This window comes from Empidonax traillii, unplaced genomic scaffold (genome assembly GCF_003031625.1).
Source record: "Empidonax traillii isolate 1590-97213 ecotype Southwest subspecies unplaced genomic scaffold, ASM303162v1 scaffold388:size1278207, whole genome shotgun sequence".
Taxonomy (NCBI): domain Eukaryota; kingdom Metazoa; phylum Chordata; class Aves; order Passeriformes; family Tyrannidae; genus Empidonax; species Empidonax traillii.
Genome location: NW_020955581.1, coordinates 1,028,867 through 1,048,260, shown reverse-complemented (window position 1 = coordinate 1,048,260; position 19,394 = coordinate 1,028,867). Strand labels below are relative to the sequence as shown.

General features: G+C 36.2%; 1 protein-coding gene across 32 annotated transcripts in view; it reads left to right on the top strand.

The window, feature by feature from the left end:
- Positions 1–19,394, top strand: part of NRCAM (neuronal cell adhesion molecule) — a 151,613-nt gene that overhangs the window by 75,051 nt on the left and 57,168 nt on the right. For 20 of the 32 annotated variants that reach the window (XM_027893409.1, XM_027893415.1, XM_027893404.1 and 17 more), the window contains 7 exons: positions 8,852–9,040; positions 11,422–11,439; positions 13,344–13,449; positions 16,347–16,543; positions 17,543–17,665; positions 18,051–18,221; positions 18,662–18,718. In XM_027893409.1, the coding sequence (XP_027749210.1) occupies positions 8,950–9,040; positions 11,422–11,439; positions 13,344–13,449; positions 16,347–16,543; positions 17,543–17,665; positions 18,051–18,221; positions 18,662–18,718 (763 nt within the window). In that variant the 5' untranslated portion in view covers positions 8,852–8,949. Of the gene's footprint in view, positions 1–8,851; positions 9,041–11,421; positions 11,440–13,343; positions 13,450–16,346; positions 16,544–17,542; positions 17,666–18,050; positions 18,222–18,661; positions 18,719–19,394 lie in introns of those variants that run through there. The other 12 variants (XM_027893407.1, XM_027893406.1, XM_027893416.1 and 9 more) reach the window with 5 other exon arrangements.

Sequence of the window (19,394 nt, the reverse complement as noted above, 5' to 3'; positions counted from 1 at the left end):
TGAAAATCCGGACAATGTTCACCTCTTTCCAGTCTTCCAGATTCTCTGTATTCCCAAGAGCACTCAAAAATCTTTGAGAGAGGATTTGCAATGACATCAGCTAGATCTTTGAGGATTCTGGGATGAGTCCCATAGATTTGTATGGATCCAGCTGGAGCAGCAGATCCTGCACAGTTTCAGGGTTGACTGGCAGGTGACCATTCTCACAGTCATGGCCCTCCTGCTCAGGGCACTCAGACCCCCTTGGTCCATCACCTGTTTTGAAGACAGAGGCAAAGAAAACATCTCTGCCTTTTCTCTGTCCGTGTTTGTGAGGTGACCATCCTCATCTTGGCCAATGATATTTCTATGCTACCTGTTACCTTTAATATATTTGAAAAAATGCTTTGTATTGTCCCACACATTTCTGGCAGCTGCAACTCCAGTTGAGCTCTGGCTGCACGAATTTTCTCCCTCCAGTGCCAAGCACCATCTCTGACTTCTTCACTTGACCTTGTTTCCACTGGGCATACACCTTCCTTTTTTGCCTTATTTACAGGAGAAGATCCCTGCTTAACCAAGCCAGCCTTCTACCTCACCTGCTTGACTTCTGACATTTGGGAATTGCCTGCTCCTGTGCCCTTAGGAGGTGATGTTTAAAACGTAACCAGCACTGATGGACCCCAGCACCTGCAAAAACATTTTCCCAGGGGACTTTACCTATTAATTCCCTGAACAGCCTGAAGTCTTCTCTCCTCATCAACAGAGTTGAAGTTTTGCTGGCACTTTCCCTCCTGTCAACAGAAATTTTAAACTCTATCACTTTGTGGCTGCTGTGGCCAAGAAGGGCACCAATCTCCACTTCACTCATGAGATCCACTCTGTTGACAAGCAGCAGATCAAGGAGGATTTTTATCTGAGTCAGCTCCTGACTGGGTACCTGTTTTTACCATCCACGTGCTGTAAAAATGTGTTTTCTTAGTTTGTTTTCTCTCACTCACTCTGAATGCTTTCTAACTTACTGAGAAATTTCATAATCAAGCAGAATTCTCTTCTTTACTTGATCCCCCCTATTTAGTGATTCACTTCAAGCCAAACTATCTCTCTCTAAGGAGATGCAAGTTATGTTTTTACTCCCTCCTATGTAAACTCATGGTGTTCAGCAGATTTGCAAAGTTACACTCAATTCAAGCATTTCAACCCAGTCTTTGAAAGACAGCAAAGTATGCGTACATGCATAAGAGATGAAACATATTTGTTCAGGCTATAATGACTCTAAAGGACTACTGAAATAGACATCACTAAACCATTGTTTTTATGCTCCATTCCATCATCTGTTTTAAGTGAGGAGGTAAAAAAGGTGAAAAAATCTGAATCTAACCGAGAGTTCAGGACACCAGAAAGGATCCAAACAAGACTGATACATCTGTTTAAATTTGCAATGCAAAAGTGCTGCTTATATGCTCACTTGACTCTGGAAGCATCTAAACTTGTCAGGCTTACTAGTCTTACCTCCCTGTTTGAGGACTATCCACAGCTTTGCTCTGCTGTCTATATAGTCACCCCAGCCAAAGCAGTTTAGGATTTAAGCTGAGCAGGATCTAGAAAGTAAGTGCTGCTCTTTTTAAATCATCAGAAGGGACAAATCCAATATAGGACTTCAGGCAATATGTAAGACAACTGCAAAAGGACAGATTAGCTCTGCTCCAGTGTTTTAAAAATCAACTCTTAAATGGCTGCTCTCAAGATCTGAGTCTGTGGAATGTGACTGAGCTTACAGGCTGCAGCCCTTAATAACACATTTGAACTCTTTGCGTAGTTGTCTCGGTTTTTTTCCCCCCTGCATTTTTTGGACACTCCTAGATGGTGGCACTTGTACTTCAAAGAGAAGAGTTGAAATAAGAGTGGAAGTTTTAAGGGTCTGTATTCTTGCTTTTTTAGCTGTATCACAATGCTCATAGTGATTCTGCAGTTAGCAGCTCTGAAACTGTATGGTGTTCAGGGGAGAACAACACTAACCCTGCTTAGTCTTGGCAGGGCCAGAGATGTCAACCTTGTGCAAGGGTGCATCATCTGAGTGGGTGTCCAGTGACCTGGTACAAGTGCAGTTCAGTAGTGATGCAAAATGGGTGGATAATTGAAGCTGTTCTCCATTGCTGGCTCAGCAGTTGATACTGAAGTTACGCTGGGAGCAATCAGATCTCATTGTGCTGGGGCTGTGCAGACACATGATCAGTACTGAAACTTGTGTGAAAGACTTTCTGTTCTCATGGCAGATGTGTTGGTCATTGCCATGGAGCTGACAAGCAGATAAATATTTGGGTTTTTTTATAGGACCTAGTCTTAAGAACAGAAACAGGGTTAGCAGTGTTTTGTAATCTACTTCACAATCATTTTCTTCTCTTTCTGTTGTTATATTATTGCAAGTAACATGATGAATTGGAAGAAAAATTATGATGCATCATGTTAGGATGGAGGGTTTTTTAGTCATAGAAACCATTAGTAGATACTGACTAATATGTGTTAAAGATACAAATTCTATGTAATTCAGCAGGTCTAGGTACGAAGGGTCCGTCTGTGGGTTCTAAAGGAGCTAGTGGGGGAGGTCTCTAGTTCACAGGTGTCATTTTTAATATGTTGCTTAAAACTGAAAGAAAGCTGGTGTTCTGCCCAGATTCAGAGTAGACAAGCAGATTGAGCAGGGTAAATATAGCCTGATATAAATCACAGTGAACATATGGAAAAAGCTGATTGGGGACTCATCTGCTAGGGAATTAAAGGCCTTGAGTAAAATTGATTCTACTCAACATAGTTTTCTGGAAAGTAGGGCTTGTAAAACAAATGAATGCCAAAAACTTGATTTTAATGTTTTAATATCTGAAAAAAATTGCAAGTTTAATAAAATTATGGTGTCAGTGTTCAAGACTTTGAAACACATTTGACTTATTGCCCATGTGAAACCGGTTAATAACCACATGAATTGAACTATGTAATTAAAGAGACCAGACTTAAAAGAATAACAAACCAGCGGGCAAGTCTTAATATAGGTTGTCAATAAAGGAGTTTCAAGGACTAAGTGGCTTTCCCATAGTGGAAAATAGAGGATGAGAGTAGAGAGACTGGAAATTGTGTCTGGTTGGTGGGAAGGAAGGAGACCACTGCGAATGCTGAAGTACAGCCTCGGAGCCAAAAGAGTAACGCTGAGTGTAGGGGCAGTCCAAGAATGTGACCAGGCTGATGATTTTTCACTGTATATAGAACTTCTAAGAATGTTTAGAGTGTGGCACACGGCTTGGCCATCTGCCTTTGTCAAAAAAGCTTGAAAATGACTAAGTACAAATAACCATCTAACATTACTAAGTATCTGCAGCATCTAAATTAGTGCTGAGATTTTCTTGAATTCAGGATGTTTGTCTGCGTAGTTTATTTTTCATCCTGTCCTTTTTACATGGATATTTCTACAGCGCAAGTGAAGCAATGGGCTTAAGCTTCATAAACAGGTCAGAGAAAAAGATTTAGTATTCCCTGATTACTTTAAAGGCCAAAACTATTGTAGACTGTGACAAACAAATAATTTGGAGGAAAGTAGTAGGGTGTTTTCAAGAAAAGTTCTAGATGATGAGAAGTAGTTCTAATTTGGTATACTTTTGGAAAATTTAAAAATTATTTCTCTTTATGGACATTTGTGTTCAGACACCCCAAAGCTATGTGTCCTGTGGTAAGTAGATTAAGACTGGATAATTTACATTTAATAGGTAAGAGATTGATGGGGAAAGCAAACCAGTGGGAGTTGAATTGACTACACTTTTCGGGAGTGAATAGTACTCAGGTCTGTCAACATGCGTGTGGGTATTTAGTCTGTTATGTAGTGCTCCCTCCATAAAAAATAGCTATAATAAAGGCAATACTCAAATAGCATTCTTGTTTCTATTAGTACTGTGTCCATGACGCTTAGGTAATATAACACTAAATGTGTTGTTATCTGTTTCTATTTGAAATATTTTAAATTAAATAATCACTTCCAATCAGAATTTTTAATGTTCCCTATTACTACAAATGCCAGATAAATTAAGAAGTGTGAAATTCAAAACCAGTTGTTCAAAAATACTTTAAATCATTTTATTGATACTTGCATAGTTAGCATAGTTGTATAAAACACATAAACCCTGTGAAGATCTTTCATTAAGTGATAAAGGGATTGCAGTTGTCCTCAAAAGAAAGCATTTTGTTCTTTTTATTCATTAATCATCAACACTCTTTGCTATGTACAAGTCATTAAATACATTTACCTCATTTTAAATTGCTTTTCATGTTCAGTGGATATGTTTCTATGGCTTCTTTGAAACAGATTTCTGTGAAAACTCTTTATTTTTTTTCTATATTCTGATTGTATCTGTCTTTCACTGTGATAAAAAATACAGGTATTAGACAAATGAAGCAGAGGAAGTTTTTTGCTTAGTACTAGTCTTCCTCCAATTTTGCAGTGTCTAACTTGTTCCCCATTAATTCCATCATATCTATATAGAAGAGAATGCTTTTTTTCCTAATGTGTATGAAATATTCCAGTTTTTCTGTCTTACAGTTTTATAACCCATTCACATTTCTTACATTGACCTTGGTTTTCATTCCCACAGAGGCCTTTTTGTCTTAAAATAATGTAATTGAGTAGAAATGGATAATCAATGGATACGTCAAATCTCTGTGAAACAATATTAAATTTAGTAAATACTATCTTTAACTTTGCACTAGGTTGAATTTCAGTAAATACACTCTCTTACACCTCTTACATCCTAATAAAGAAATATTGCAGCAGCACTTAAAAGGCAATTAAAGATGCTATGTGATTATGTTGAGGACAGCTAGAGGAAAAACATGTTCCCTCTGTCAACTGGAGCCTTAATCGATTCAACTTTGAAATGTCCATTGAGAATGTGTCTGTCTGTATTAATATCCCAGTTAGAAATTAGTATTATTCAGAACTAGTATAGCATAGTAAAATATACTGAGGGGTGGCGGGTGTGTGTGCGTGGGTGTGGATCTACAATCCCGGATACTGTTCAATTGTTAACACACTCTGTTGACCTGATCCAATCCGGATTCTTCTAGACAGGGAGTAGGATATGATTCAGGGAGTAGGATAGAGACTTCCTTCAGAGGGGACGGATGTAACCTTTGATGTACCAGTGTCTTCTCCCAAGTAGTGAGCAACAGGACAAGGGGAAACAGCCTCAAGTTGCTCTAGGGAAGGTTTAGATTGAATATTAGGAAACATTTCTTCACTGAAACAATTATCAAGCAGTAGAACAAGCTAATCAGGGAAGTGGTTGAGTCCTCATCCCTGGAGGTATTTAAAAGACAAATAGATGTGGCACTTAGAAACATGGTCAAGTTTTGGACTTGGCAGAGCTGGGTTGGAATCAATGATCTTAAACATCTTTACCAACCTAAGCAATTCTATGATTCATTTGCTCTTGAGCTGTTATATTTAAGGAGAAGATCCTTGTCCCATTTTTATAGGTGAAAAGGAATCTTGGATTCTGCCTCCCAAATGATCTCTTCTGTATGCATGCTGGGTTTTTTTTGTGTTTGCAAAATATCTGGTTTTTTTTTTTTGCTTATGTCCTAACAGTACCAGCAAAGAGACCACTGGAACCAAACTGCATTTTGTGCTTCTCCTATAGTTTACCTCTGGCTCACTGATGCTTTCATTATTCCAGTTGTGGCTTTCTGTAGCTCATTTGTAAAAAGTAGTTGTTTGGGTATTTTTAAGTGAAAAAAAGTTGGATGTCTCTCACTTGATCCTTGTCTTTTGTCATACATAAGACTCCTCCCCTTTGAAATCTAATATATACAGTCATAAAATATTACTACACTTTGCTTATGCATTCTTACTTACTTAGATTCCTGTTTGCTGCACAATAACAAACAAGAGTCAAAGTTGTTAGTCACAATCAGCATCTCAGCAAGAAGCACGGGAGACATAACAAGTGACATTTTGTTAAGTACATAAGAAGTATGTATATAGGTATAGAAAACCTTGTGTTTACAAATTGGTAAGTAGACTCCTGAACCAGCTGTCAAAATATATATGTTTTCCTATGAAAAGGGTAAGACAAAATGTCTGATTTACAAGAGATCTTAAATAAATCACTGGAGGAAAAGGCAATCTGCTGTCTAAATATTTCAAGTTTTGAAACTGAAGCCTTTACATTGATCGCTTAGAGACCTGGCCTTATTTTGTAGCAGATAATATTATGTCAAAGCAATGTTTAGTTCTACTTAGCAGCTGTTGTATTCATAATAAATTATGCCAGATTTAACCTTGAATATATTCAACAAGAGCACCCAGTTGTGCTGACACACCTAAAATAATTTTCAGTGAAATACATTCTATCACAAACCGTGTGGGCACATTGCCTCTCTGAGGAATGGTAAAGTCAATGTGCAGGCTCAGTTTTATAATTCCCGTTGCCTGCTGAATTCCCATAATATATCCAAACATCCAAGCAGTAGATTCAATACTAGAACATTGCAGTAGCACAGGTAGACAATGTGGGATATTTTCTCAAGGGTATTACTTTCCCAATCATTTTAATTGCGCATGCCTGATTCACCACTGCCTGTGCATTCATTTGTACTTGTTCAAAGCGAATGCAATTGAATTTTAAAATACTCTCAAATCACTGCAATGCTCATTTTACATGGTGAAAGAACAAGACAATACAGCGGATAATCAAGTTTTCGGGGTTTTGTAAGGAGAACTGAAATGTTACTTGGAGAAGAAACAACAAAAGTCAAACTTCACTTGTGGAATACTTCAAAGAGTATCTTGTAAAACCTGGGTCAAATACATTGTACAGAGAGGGTACCTTGTTAATTGCAGTGATGCTGTAATGAGGAGATGACATAAAGATCAGGAGAACAGTGTGTTTAAACCTAGTTTAAATGGAGAAGAGCAGACACCTGTAGTTGGTGGAACAAAATCAGCTTTTCTGGAGAGCGTTTTGTTGCAGGAAACACACTGGAGTGCTTTCAGGCACTCACAATAGAAGCTCTTCTCCTTCCCCTTGCTCACTGCAGCAGGAGTGTAGTAAATTATATGTGCCAAAAATGGAATGGAGAAAACACTTCTCCCCTTCCCCAGCTAAACCCTCAGCAATTTAGAGTGCTCATTTAAAGTGTAATAAAGCTCAGTTTGCTTTTCTAGTTAAGTCTGAGTATTTGTCATTCTTTCCTGCTGTATGCCTTAATCCGGTATTTTGCCACCTTGTCTGTATAAATAATTATGCAAAGGCTAGAACTCTGGTATTCTCTCTTAGATGAGTCTTATAATTTTTCTAATCTGCCATGACAAATAGTTAGTTATTACGTTACAGTATGCAGTATGGTAGATAGTTTTGAATGTGAGTAAATGGTGGTGCCCCAGTCAGCAGTTCCCAAGAGCTCCAAGGAGCAGCACATCTCTAGGACTCTAACCTGCTGGAATATTTTGATTTTGAAACAAACATTTGTGTTGTAGATAATGGCAGTAAGAATCAGGGAGCTTGATGTGCTAAGTTAGGATGAGAAATTGAGCTCTTCACCTCAATCTGGTTTCCAGTTCCAGTCTCTGCTCAGAAGAATATACAAAGAGAAAGACAATTTACAGCTGCAAATAAGTGGCATAATTTCTTGTGAAAATTGAGGGAAATTCTTAGCATAGACAGGTTTAAGTACAGAAAGCACAAATAACTCTTTGTTTAACATTTGTAAAGCAGCTGATTATTTCCAATTTTGACTCTTCGTGGACTGGATGAAATTGTGTTTCACATCCGTAGCTATAGCTGTGGAAGTGTTCTCTTCAAGTTGAAATAATGCTGATCACTGTTAACTCTCTGATCCATCTGGCATCTGGGAAGTAGCTTCTCAGCTTATGTCCATTTTCTGAGAATGCATTGTGTAAGCATCATTTCGATTTCTAAGGCTGTGTAGCTGTTTCTAGGTCACTGGTGATGCTTATGGGGCTTGCAAGCAGTTAGTTTTCACTCCTTCAATACTCTTATAAGTTAGAGCTTGGTCCTGAATGCAGTAAAAATAAGGAGGGAGCCAGAATCATACTGTGTGGCTAATGTGATCTCCTATGCTTGGTTGGGGAGGAAAATCTAGCACATTTCCAAGAGCAGATTTTCCTTAAGTTTCATTTCTAACGTTCTGTCACACAGGAAAGGAGAAGAGTGTTTGCTAACACACTGACAGTTAATTAGATTTTGGTTTCAGGCTAGAAATGACAAATTTTGATGTTCTGTTTTGAGTGGAATCAAAATATCCAGGAATAGGAGCCTAGGTACAGTACATAAGGTAGCACCTCAGCACCTTCATGAAGTCTTCTATGTTCAGTGTACAGCTGTGTATTAGAAAGAGTTCCAAAGTGGCAAGAAGCTGAGATATCTAAATCAAAGCTGCAGGAAGATCCTACAGTCTACTTAGCAGACTTGTGGCCAGACATGTTTTCATTGGAGTAGATGAAAGAGAGACTAGGTGGGCCTTCAGAGCTTTAATCTACTAAATCTACTTCAGAGGACTATTATCTTGAGTATATACTCTTTTTTACCTATCTGGACTGAAGTTTTGTCTTTCTGAGGAGAGGCATTTCTATTTCCATTCAGTAAGGTTATGGGAGTTGTTCAGTAGCTTCCTTAGGAAGGTGATATGATCTAGGTGTCCTAAGAACTTCTGAATTTCTTGGATTTCATTAGAAAACATAGTGTAATTATTAGTCCTGGATGTAGTATGTAGACTGCTTGTATTTCATAGTACTATAAAGATTTATGTGATCATTCAATACTCTATTGTAACTCCATATTGTTATTCTTGTTTGTTTGTTTACTTACAGGTTTCTTGTCTATATTTACATAACTATTGAAAGCTACGTAGTCTGATGAAGTTGAACTTCATTCTTCAGGTGTGATTTACTCACTACAGCCTAAAATCATGATGAAAAAGAAGAGCATACCTGCAAGTAAACCTTTCTTGATCCTCTTTCTGTGCCAAATTATTTCTGCATTGGATGTACCTCTTGACTGTAAGTATTGACCTGCTAAATAAGTGTAGAATAATGGAAATTTTGTTAAATACTTTCTGTAGAAAGCTGAAGATAACTCCAACGTGGAGATAAACATGGAGATAAACATTTCAATTAGGGCATTATGATTATGAATATTTACATTTATTTACTGAAGATTTTCAAAACCTGTGCAACAAAATGAGTTACACTGCTCACTTGAGAAGGTTTAACATGGTATTCTCACAGGATCCTACTTACAATTCAGTGTGCCTTTGCTGAACACATTATTTGATAAAAATTAGGAAGGGCAGAGAAGCCCAGCTAAATGCTAATTATTTGTGAAGATAGGATCGTGATTTGCTGAAAACCCCATGGCAGTTCTTAGTTGCTGTCATCAATCACCCTTACCTCCAGAGAAGAGGTTTGCAGGAGCTGATAGTGAACCAGTAAAATATTCAAATACCTAAAATTCAGATACTCAAAGCATCTTATTTTTTGATCCCAAAGGCTAAATTAGGCTCTTAGATTTCCTAAGCTGTGCCTGAAAATGGGTAAATGCTTAACTTTAAGTTGAAAACGTGTGCTGAGCAGGGAATTCTATCATTAATATGTGAGGAAACATCCAAAGAGAAAAAATCCCAAGATCTGAAGTTCTTGTCTAATATAAGACTGTGTTAGTGGGGAACCTTGAAGGTAGGACTCCATGCTGAAAAGGAAGCAATTGTAGATGCTGCATTTTATAGTCCTAGTAGCTGACTTTATTAAATTATTCATGCTTTAGATTGCTATTTTCTTTCTAAGATAAGCATGATCACATTTTCAGGATTCAGTGAACCATGTTGCACTTCATAGTGACTATTCATTTGTTAAACTAATTACCAGGGAAGAGAACATTAGGGCTGGTGTTAAATTGATGGATTAATACATCAGTAAATTTGCCTATGATTCTAATACGCATGACTTTCTTTACCCCCATGTTTGTGATACTTTCTTGCCTTCCACAATGCATGTTTTTCTTTAATAATTTCAGTGACATAAATTGCAACTCCTTTGGTGGGTTCCCCCCCCATGCATTTCACAAGCCTATCAAACCAGTGACCTGTATTTCTGTAACAAGATCAATATATCTGAATCACATCAAACTTGTGCTCTAAATGTCTTTAGAGTGCTAAGCTGTGGCTTAAAGAGGGCTTTGAAAGTTTGTTGAATAAATGTCTTATTTTCTAAACTTAATTTTTCTGCATAGATATATTTACAGTCTATAAATAGTGTTTTAAACCCCCATCTCGTAGTTTAGGAGCTAATATAAATTGTGCACCACTCTAATATCTTTATCTATAGAGCAAGACTTCAGGTTAAATTTACCAGAAATGCATCCGGAGACAAAAATGAGTAGTTCTTTTAGATGTATCATTTTAGTTCTCTACTTAGAATTTAATTCCCTACTCCTTACTGCTTAATAACTTTGTTAGGTCTGATAAAGTCACATACTTGAATTTTTAGCCAAAACTAATATTAACAGCAATTGCATATGTAATGATGTCATTGCTTTCATAAATAATGATGAGAATGGGCTCTGGGAGAGCACCACAAGAGAAGGATTTATACTTTCTGTGGGTCTTCCCTAAATACCCACCGCAGAGACCTGGTGGTGAGAAGATAGTTGATTAGCTGAACCTTTAGGTTTCATCCAGATTCTCAGTTCCTATTCTTTGCAGTTCATTAGATCCTAGTCAGTGTCTCCTCAAAGCAGGTAAGGGATGACTGAAAATGTAGGTGACCCAAAGGCATTTGACCTGCTCTAATACATTATTGAAAAAGAGACATACATGCAAAACATTTGAAGTAAGCAATAAAGATGTGACAGCTAAGATGAATTTTTTTTTATTTAGTTGTTTTTCAAACCAAGAGGGGTTGCAAGTCTGTTGAGTAGAATGAGGTGCTTTTGTCTTTACAAGAGTAATTTTAGCCTGAAGCATTCTCTTTGTTATTCTTTGTGATCATATGGGTGGATTGATTTTGACTGCGACATGAGGGCAGTGCACTCCACTAATTCTGACTTGCTGTCTCCTCAGTATTAGGGTTTTGTGTCCTTCCAAGACCAAAATCACACATCATGGTTGCCCTTAAAAAGTGAACACTTCAGAAAAGTTTCTCATACCTTTGAGATAAATGTAGTAATAACTGACACAATGGAAACTGTGGCTGGAATTTCAGGCCTCCCTGCATGGGTTACAGTGCTAAATGTTTTAATTGTTTGCTTTTTAATGGTGACCGATGTACTCCTCAGAGATACTTATCTTCCCTCTCAAAATTGCTAATTTTCTTTTCACTAACAAATGTTTCTCTTTAATCTCCATTTGTCCGTTCAACTGCTGATTCTGATGTGGGAATAAAAGCAAAACTTCTAGAAGAATGTAAGTTCCTCTTCACTAAAAGTAGGCTGTGTGCTGCTGAAAAGTAATACTGATTGGTTTGCTGTATCTAGATGTTTTGTGCATGCAGTGTTCAGAAAAAATCCTACTGTACATAAATCAACATTCTAAAATTCTGAATAAATTAATTGTGTGGTTTTTGATGCTGTGCTATCTGAATACTAAAATATTTACTAAATATCAGCATGTGCAGTGTTTTATGACTACTTTCAGGAGTAAATGTATTTGATAAAAAAATAAATGTATTGGAATATATGTACTTTTGTAATATTGTACATATATCTGAGTTGGAGATACTTTTATATCCATAGTGGATACAGTTATTTAAGTAGACATCATATTTTTATGGCTTCTTCTAACTAAACTCTAGTATCATGATTAATTCAGTCAGTTTTAAGTGCAGTGCATAGCGCAGGAGTGGAGATTTTGGGTCTTTGATGTGCATCACATGGACTACCCTGTGGGTTGGGGAGTGTTCATGTCATATCCCTTTTCAGAGTGCACTTGCTTTTCCCAAGCAAGCATCTGGCATGTACTGACCCTGAAAAATGCCCCTGAGAGGGGCCTCTAAAGAAATACACACAAAGGCATGATCATGTAAAAATGCTGCCTTCCTCATTTAAGGACTCTCCCCTCTGCAGTGAGGAGCAAAACCCAGTTCTGCATGGCCTGTTCTGTTCTGCTTAGCTGATGTATTTTTTTAATGATTTCATGATCTGATGTTTTTCACCTGGCTGTTTCTTGTCAGTAGGGTTTTACAGAAGGCTACCTCTGTGCAACAGACTACTTAATATATGATGGAAGACTTAAAATAAAAATCCCAATTTTACAATTTCAACTGGCTAGAAAGAGGCATGAGAATACAGCTAACTCTAGTGATTGAAATATTTTGCTCAAGTGGCTAGAAATTACCCCAAAGCAGTAGCATTGCTGGATAGACAATTTACAACATTCAGACAGAGATATTAATTGCCATGTTATTAAACAGATTCCTTTAGATGATACTAAACAATAAACAGATGAATAATATTGAGGAAGACACCTTTCTCACTATCTTAATATTGCAAACATATTTTTAATGCAAAAATTGGCATAAATATTGATAAAATATTATAAATTACGTTAAACAGGTAGGCACCAGCTGTTGTGTCAGGTGTATTCTGTTCTGTACTACTCATTCTAGAGTACTTGACAAATCACAAATGTGGAATGTTTGTTTCTTACAGGGCAATTCACAAGATTGACTGAATTCTTACTGGGTTCCTTATTGGGAAATCAGTACTATAATTTTCTTATATGTTTACTTTATTTGGAAAGTAGATACTATTTTTGTCATTTTTACAGAGTCTTTTAACACATTTTTTACTCCTGAAAAGTAGTTCCTAAAAGCATGCTTTATAGATTATGCTGAGCATAATAAATGTGTGAAAAGTGTTACACCCATAGAGAATCTGGAAATACAAAAATATTTAGAAACACAAAGCAATGTGTGGGTTTTTTTCCTTCTGTGTAGTAAAAGACATTTTGTGAAGGTTTATGCCTTCCAACTCTTCATTTCAGATTGCTGGACTTAGAATTGGAGTGTCCTTTGGGTTTGTGGAAGTCTGTTGAAATCTGAGGTATAGAAGTGTTATTCATTAAACTTTTTGGCCGAGATCTTCATCCACTGTAAATCAGGATAGCTCAGTTGGAAGTTAGTATAGCTACACTGATTTACAAGGATAGAGCACTTCAGCCTCCTAATACAAAGGATACTTTAATCCCACTCTTCTGTCAATGATTTACGTGCTAATCACAGTTCTGCTTTCTCTGTTTACAAAACTGGTTTGGTGATACTTTGAAAACATTGTTAAATTCGTCTCTTTTTCTTGTATTGCATAATGAAGTGTCACAACCTCCTACGATAACTCATCAGTCTCCAAAAGATTACATTGTTGACCCTCGAGAGAATATTGTAATACAGTGTGAAGCCAAAGGAAAGCCACCTCCTAGGTTAGTAGCATTTTGTTTTGCTTTTGTTGGCCTAACAGCATGGAAGAACTAAGAGAAAATACTGTAACTTTTGTAAACTAACAAGATTATGTGTATGAATATGCTTGTGTATGCAAGAAACACACTCATCCCTACCTTTGTAATTTAAACAGCTACCAGATAGTGCTAAATTTGACTCTTCTCATACTTGACGCTTAAATTTTTCTGCATTCATCAAGCAAATGTAGTATTTTTATTCTCAAAGCTCTACCAGTAAAATAGTAAACAGTCACTAGAAGAGCAGATAGGCAAATGCCCATGGAACACACTAAGAGGCATGCTGTACTATGAACTGGATCACATTCCAGATTTAAGCATTGTGTTTAAGAACAATGGACGTTGAATGAATTCAGAGCAACACTAATAAATTCACATTTAATGTTTTGTAAATCATTCTGGTTTTGAGGCTCATCTTGAAATAGATTTTCTCAGAATATAACGTGTATGAGTTTTAATATTCAGTAGCCTTGATTTACCAAGAGTATTTAATAGGCTTAAATTTTGGTTTTGACAGAAATGGTAGCCCTGTTTGTAGAACAGATTCCTGATTGTTGTCCATTTTAAGGCCCTGTTTAAGTGTAAGGTCCTCTTTCAGGGTCTTTAAATATGTAGAAACTATTCATTTCAAGATACTGATACCTGCACTGGAAACAGCAATAGTTGTGATACATTCTGGCACTGTTAGTATCTGCCTCTGATTTCAGAAACTATGAACACAGAAATGTGGATCTCTCTGTGCTCAGCAGCGTTATGCTACAATTTACTAGCAAGGTCAGTCTATCACTGTTCATTCAGACACAGACAGAGCTCATTAAATGTACTTTTTCTGGATAACCAGGCTTTTTTGTACATTATTCCTGCTGGTTGCCTTGGCATCCTGGTCATTATCATGCTGGGCAGCAGAATGGGGGAAGATAGAGATTATCTGGGATATTCTCATCCTTTCTACTGTTCCATTAAGGATAGGAGTGCCACAGTGCTGCTGTGTTTACCAGCACTTTAATTTAGCTGGCCCAATGCCATTTTTAAGAGTCTGGGTGTTGACCTGGAGGATTAGATGATTATTGTGCACTTTGGCACAACCGTACTGCTTCTGCAGATGTTTCTCTTGAATGTCTTTTTTGTTTGGAATTACCTGAGAGAGAAAGGGTGCTGTCTGTGAGACTAATGTACCTGAGCTGTATGCCAGTGCTCTCTGCTGTACATCCTCATCTTCCCCATCAAACCTGTAACTCGCTTTGTTCCCCTTACAAGAAGAAGAAGAAGAAGAAGACAAAGACGTTACAGGATTTAAGTACAGGATTTTCTCATGAGTTTTATAAGCTTGTGCTTAGTCTTCCCTATTTTTTAAGATATGACATCCACTTAATTTTTATCAGTAGTTAGTCTGGTCCATCAGTCCTGATAACCTCCAAATGCATTTTGGAACTCGACCTGCTCAAAACTCTGAAGCTTTTGAAACTTTCTCAGCTCATGGTGTGAATTGTTTATTAGAACAAGGCAACTTCTTATTGGTCAGAGCATCTGGCATAAAGGTTTGTGGATGTGCTGCTTGAGCAGCAAAGACTCTGACTTCCATATCTCTCAAATTGAGGGTTTGTACCACATATGCTACCTCTTAATTGAAGCTACATTGCAGTTTCCTGCATCCTTCAGTTATTGGCAGCAGAGAATTACAGAAACCCCACCTTCTGAAGCTTCATCCGCGAGGTTGTAAGAAAGAGGCCCGCTGTTGGTTCATTGTGCCTGCTAGTCCTCCCAAAAACACTGTGGTATGGTGCAGCACTGCTGATCAGGTCCAGTTCTTCTGTCCCACACCACAAAGTGCAAATAGCATGTCTGCATGCTGCAGAAGGTTGGTGTACAGTGTGAGTCCCTTAGAATTTGAGCGTGTCCAGTACCATTTAAGTTTCTGTTTTAGGAAGCATTCTAACTAGTAAGCTCACAGACTGTGCTTAAGATTCTGAAGCAGAAGTGTAACAAGTATGAAAGCTGCTCTTTACAGCATTTGAACCTGTGAGCACTCAGCACTTCACAGGCATTGGTCTAGTTTTTTATGACTATACTTTTGACCATTAACAGCGTGAAAGTAAGAAATTAGTGTTTGCGGTAGTCTGAGTTGAGGACTGTGAATCTCGGCTTCTTTACAATGTTTTTGTGAGTTCTATTAGTTTTCATTTTTAGTGACTACTTTTCAAAATGTCACTTACTTTGAGTAACACCCATATAAATGTATTAGATTAATTATTAGCTATCAAATTATATAATTTCATTTAAAGACACATGGTTGCTTGTGTTATAATAGTGAAAAGAAATCAAACTCACCGCATAGTCTTTAATTCATTTGCATAACTTCAAAATTACCAAACCAATTAAAAGAACTGGTCTTCTGCTGTGGCCTGAGATGACACATTTCAGCTCAGGGCAAGTTTTTAAAGACAGGTTTACAGACACTTTCAATAGTAGGTTTTGTAATGGAAATGCTAATGCAGCTTTAGCAGGATCAGTTCTTGCAGATGTAACTGCATCAGTTTTATCAGAAAGGAAATCAGTTCTTTTCCATGTATGATTAACCTCAGAATCCTTTAATGTAATTTAAAAAAAAAAATAAATAATTGACTTAGAAATGGCTCCTGTTAAGAAGTTCAGCCAAAACCTTCAATCTTAAAACATTGCCTGATTTCTCATATTAAAAGTGCTGTATTATATTATTAGCTCATTTAGTTTGGGAACAAGTCTTACTTATCGGCTAAAGAAGAAATAATATGCATTTTTTGTTAACTGCTTTTTTCTTCTTTCCATACAATCTACAAAAGGCAGCTGAAGAAGAAATTTTCTTTTTGTTTTTATTATTTTAGCTTCTCCTGGACACGCAATGGAACTCATTTTGATATAGATAAAGATGAACAGGTAACAATGAAACCAAATTCAGGGACCCTTGTCATAAATATTATGAATGGAAGGAAGGCAGAAGCATATGAAGGAGTATACCAGTGTACAGCAAGGAATGAACGAGGAGCAGCCATTTCCAACAATATTGTTATAAGGCCTTCTAGTAAGTAAAGCTCTTAATTTTCAGAAAATGTGAAAGACTTCAGTTTTCTTATTTTCTTATAAACGTTTTGTCTTTTTGTTTTCCTGTCTAAAAAATTTAATCACCAAAGTGATTATGTTAAAAGTTATTGTCTCTTTTCTGATACTTAGATTTAATATTGTATTGCATGTTCTCTCAAATATTTCTTTAGAGAATTTAATAACTTGGGGGTTTTTTCTTAGTACATCTGGATGACCTATCATATTTAAAACTGAATTATATATATGACATTACCATTAGAATAAAATATTTAAATCCTTAAAATACATCCTTGCTGATGACAATTTTTATTCTCTTTACAAAGCTTATATTCCACAGTTTTTGTAATAGCTTTAATACAGAACAGATTGGGACTAGAAAGAAGATAAAGCTAAAAAAAAAAATTATTAATGGTAGATTGGTTTTACAGCTTTTTATGTTTGTTTTGTTTTTTTTTTTTTTTTTTTTTTTTTTTTTTTTTTTTTTTTTTTTTTTTTTTTTTTTTTTTTTTTTTTTTTTTTTTTTTTTTTTTTTTTTTTTTTTTTTTTTTTTTTTTTTTTTTTTTTTTTTAAATCTGATTTGTTTTTCAAGCTTCTCGGCTTAAAATGTGCTGTTCTTACATTTTAATAAAACTGTGTGTATAATATTGTTTCAGGAAGGTCTACTCCTTCTATTGTAGCACATCACTTTTTTTTTCATTATTGTAGTTAAAATGTTTCACGATACTGTTATAAAACCTTTCCTGAGAAGGCAAAATTATTTGAATCAGTTGATTTTACTTTTGGCAAATCAATGCCGTATTTTTCTTCCAAGAAAATATAAAAAAGAACAAAAATTAAATCTTTAGTAAATGTGCCAGGACTTAACATTCTGATGCATGTACTTCTTCTGTTTTTCTGGAATATTATGTGCATTTTCCCATAAATTTTGGAGGTTTTGTCAATCCATAGTTTGTGTGTGTGTTAAAATTACTTTCTATAGGATCGCCTTTGTGGACCAAAGAAAAACTAGAACCAAATCAGGTTCGCGAAGGTGATTCGCTAGTACTGCACTGCAGACCTCCTGTCGGCTTACCACCACCTATAATATTTTGGATGGATAATGGTGAGTTTGGGTTTTATGCAGAAGTAGTTTACTTTTTGCAGTTTTTCTACACAGTAGATCATTGTTTACTTACCAAGACCAGATGGTGGAGTTTCCCTGTAAGTTAAAATTCAGAGAATTTCCATTTCTGTAGAAATGAAGAAACAAGCAGACATACAGCCCAAAAGCATGAAGTCAAAAGCAGCTGGAGACCTTCATGTAAGTTGTAGATTAACCCAGTGGGGAAGAATGGGAAGACAGGGGAACTTGCTGGGAAACTTAGAAATGTCTATATATGTACGAAGCCACAAACAGTGTAATTGAGCAAATTTATGATCTGAGTCTGCAGATCATAATAATGGAGTGTGTATTATAATTGAGATAAATGTGTCTTGTTTTCCCTTAGCTTTCCAAAGGCTGCCTCAAAGTGAAAGAGTTTCCCAAGGTCTAAATGGAGATCTTTATTTTTCTAATGTACAACCAGAAGACACCCGGGAGGACTATATCTGCTATGCAAGATTTAATCATACACAAACTATACAGCAGAAACAACCCATTTCTGTAAAAGTCTTTTCAAGTAGGTATTGCATTACCTAATTACATACTTACGTAGTATTTATCTGGAGTTCCCAAGTTATATGCTGACTTCAAGTAGTGTTACGCTAGGGAACGTTGTTATTTTAGTTCTGAATAAGAAATTATCCTACTGTATAAACTTGAAATGTAATCTCCAGTTTTCTTGACATTTTAAAAGCTGTAATTTTTCACTTTAGAAGGCTTTGTCTTTTGAAAAAAATGTTTTGTAAGATTTGAAATATAGAAAAAATACAGTGTAAAAAATGTTTTCAGATGGTTTTCCAATGCAAGAATATAAAGTTATTGTGAATATTGTAACTATTGAAACAAATTAATCAATCATTTGATTAACTCACCGTGGCCATATCATCACCTTTTGATTCCCAGAACATTTATTTATCCCTCTTGTATGCTTTCTTCATGATATTCTGTTTATTTCAGTGGATTCATTGAATGACACTATAGCTGCTAATTTGAGTGACACTGATATTTATGGTGGTGAGTTACACTGGTCCCCACTGATACTCCCTGTTTCACAGTAGCATTTAGTTAACTAACCTCACCTCCATGGCTACTTAACCTTTTGCTCCCTTTTTCAGTTTCTAATAAAGGTATCAATTAGTGCTGGTGATAATAAATACTTTAGGAAGGGACTGCACAGTGTGATCCTTTCAAATATTTAATTTTTCAATGTTATCCTAACATATGGCTCATAAAAATTACAAATGCTTATCATAAATAAATCCTTTCACACTGGGGCAGATTTTAAAAATGGTCTATTTGATTGCTTCTATACTGTGTTGCTTTTTTATATTTTTCCCCCAATTTACCAAGTAGTTTGATCGGTCATTATCACTAGGACTATTCAATGTCATGTGTTGCATAACAAATAACAACAATTAAGCGTTTAACAGATGCACTTCACATTTAATATCTTATTGTATGTACCATTCATTTTTATCTTAATTCATAAGTGTGAAACTGGAATTAATGAAAATCTGAACACTTTAATACTATCTGTATAAATAACTATGTAGGGGTAAGATGAGTTTTGTTTGCTTGGTGTTTAAGCTGGTCTTCCCATTATTTATGTTGAATTATCTTTTGTATATGGTGACTTAAATGGTATGTTTAGCGAGGCTGACTTTGGAGCACCAGTGGTTCTGTAACACTT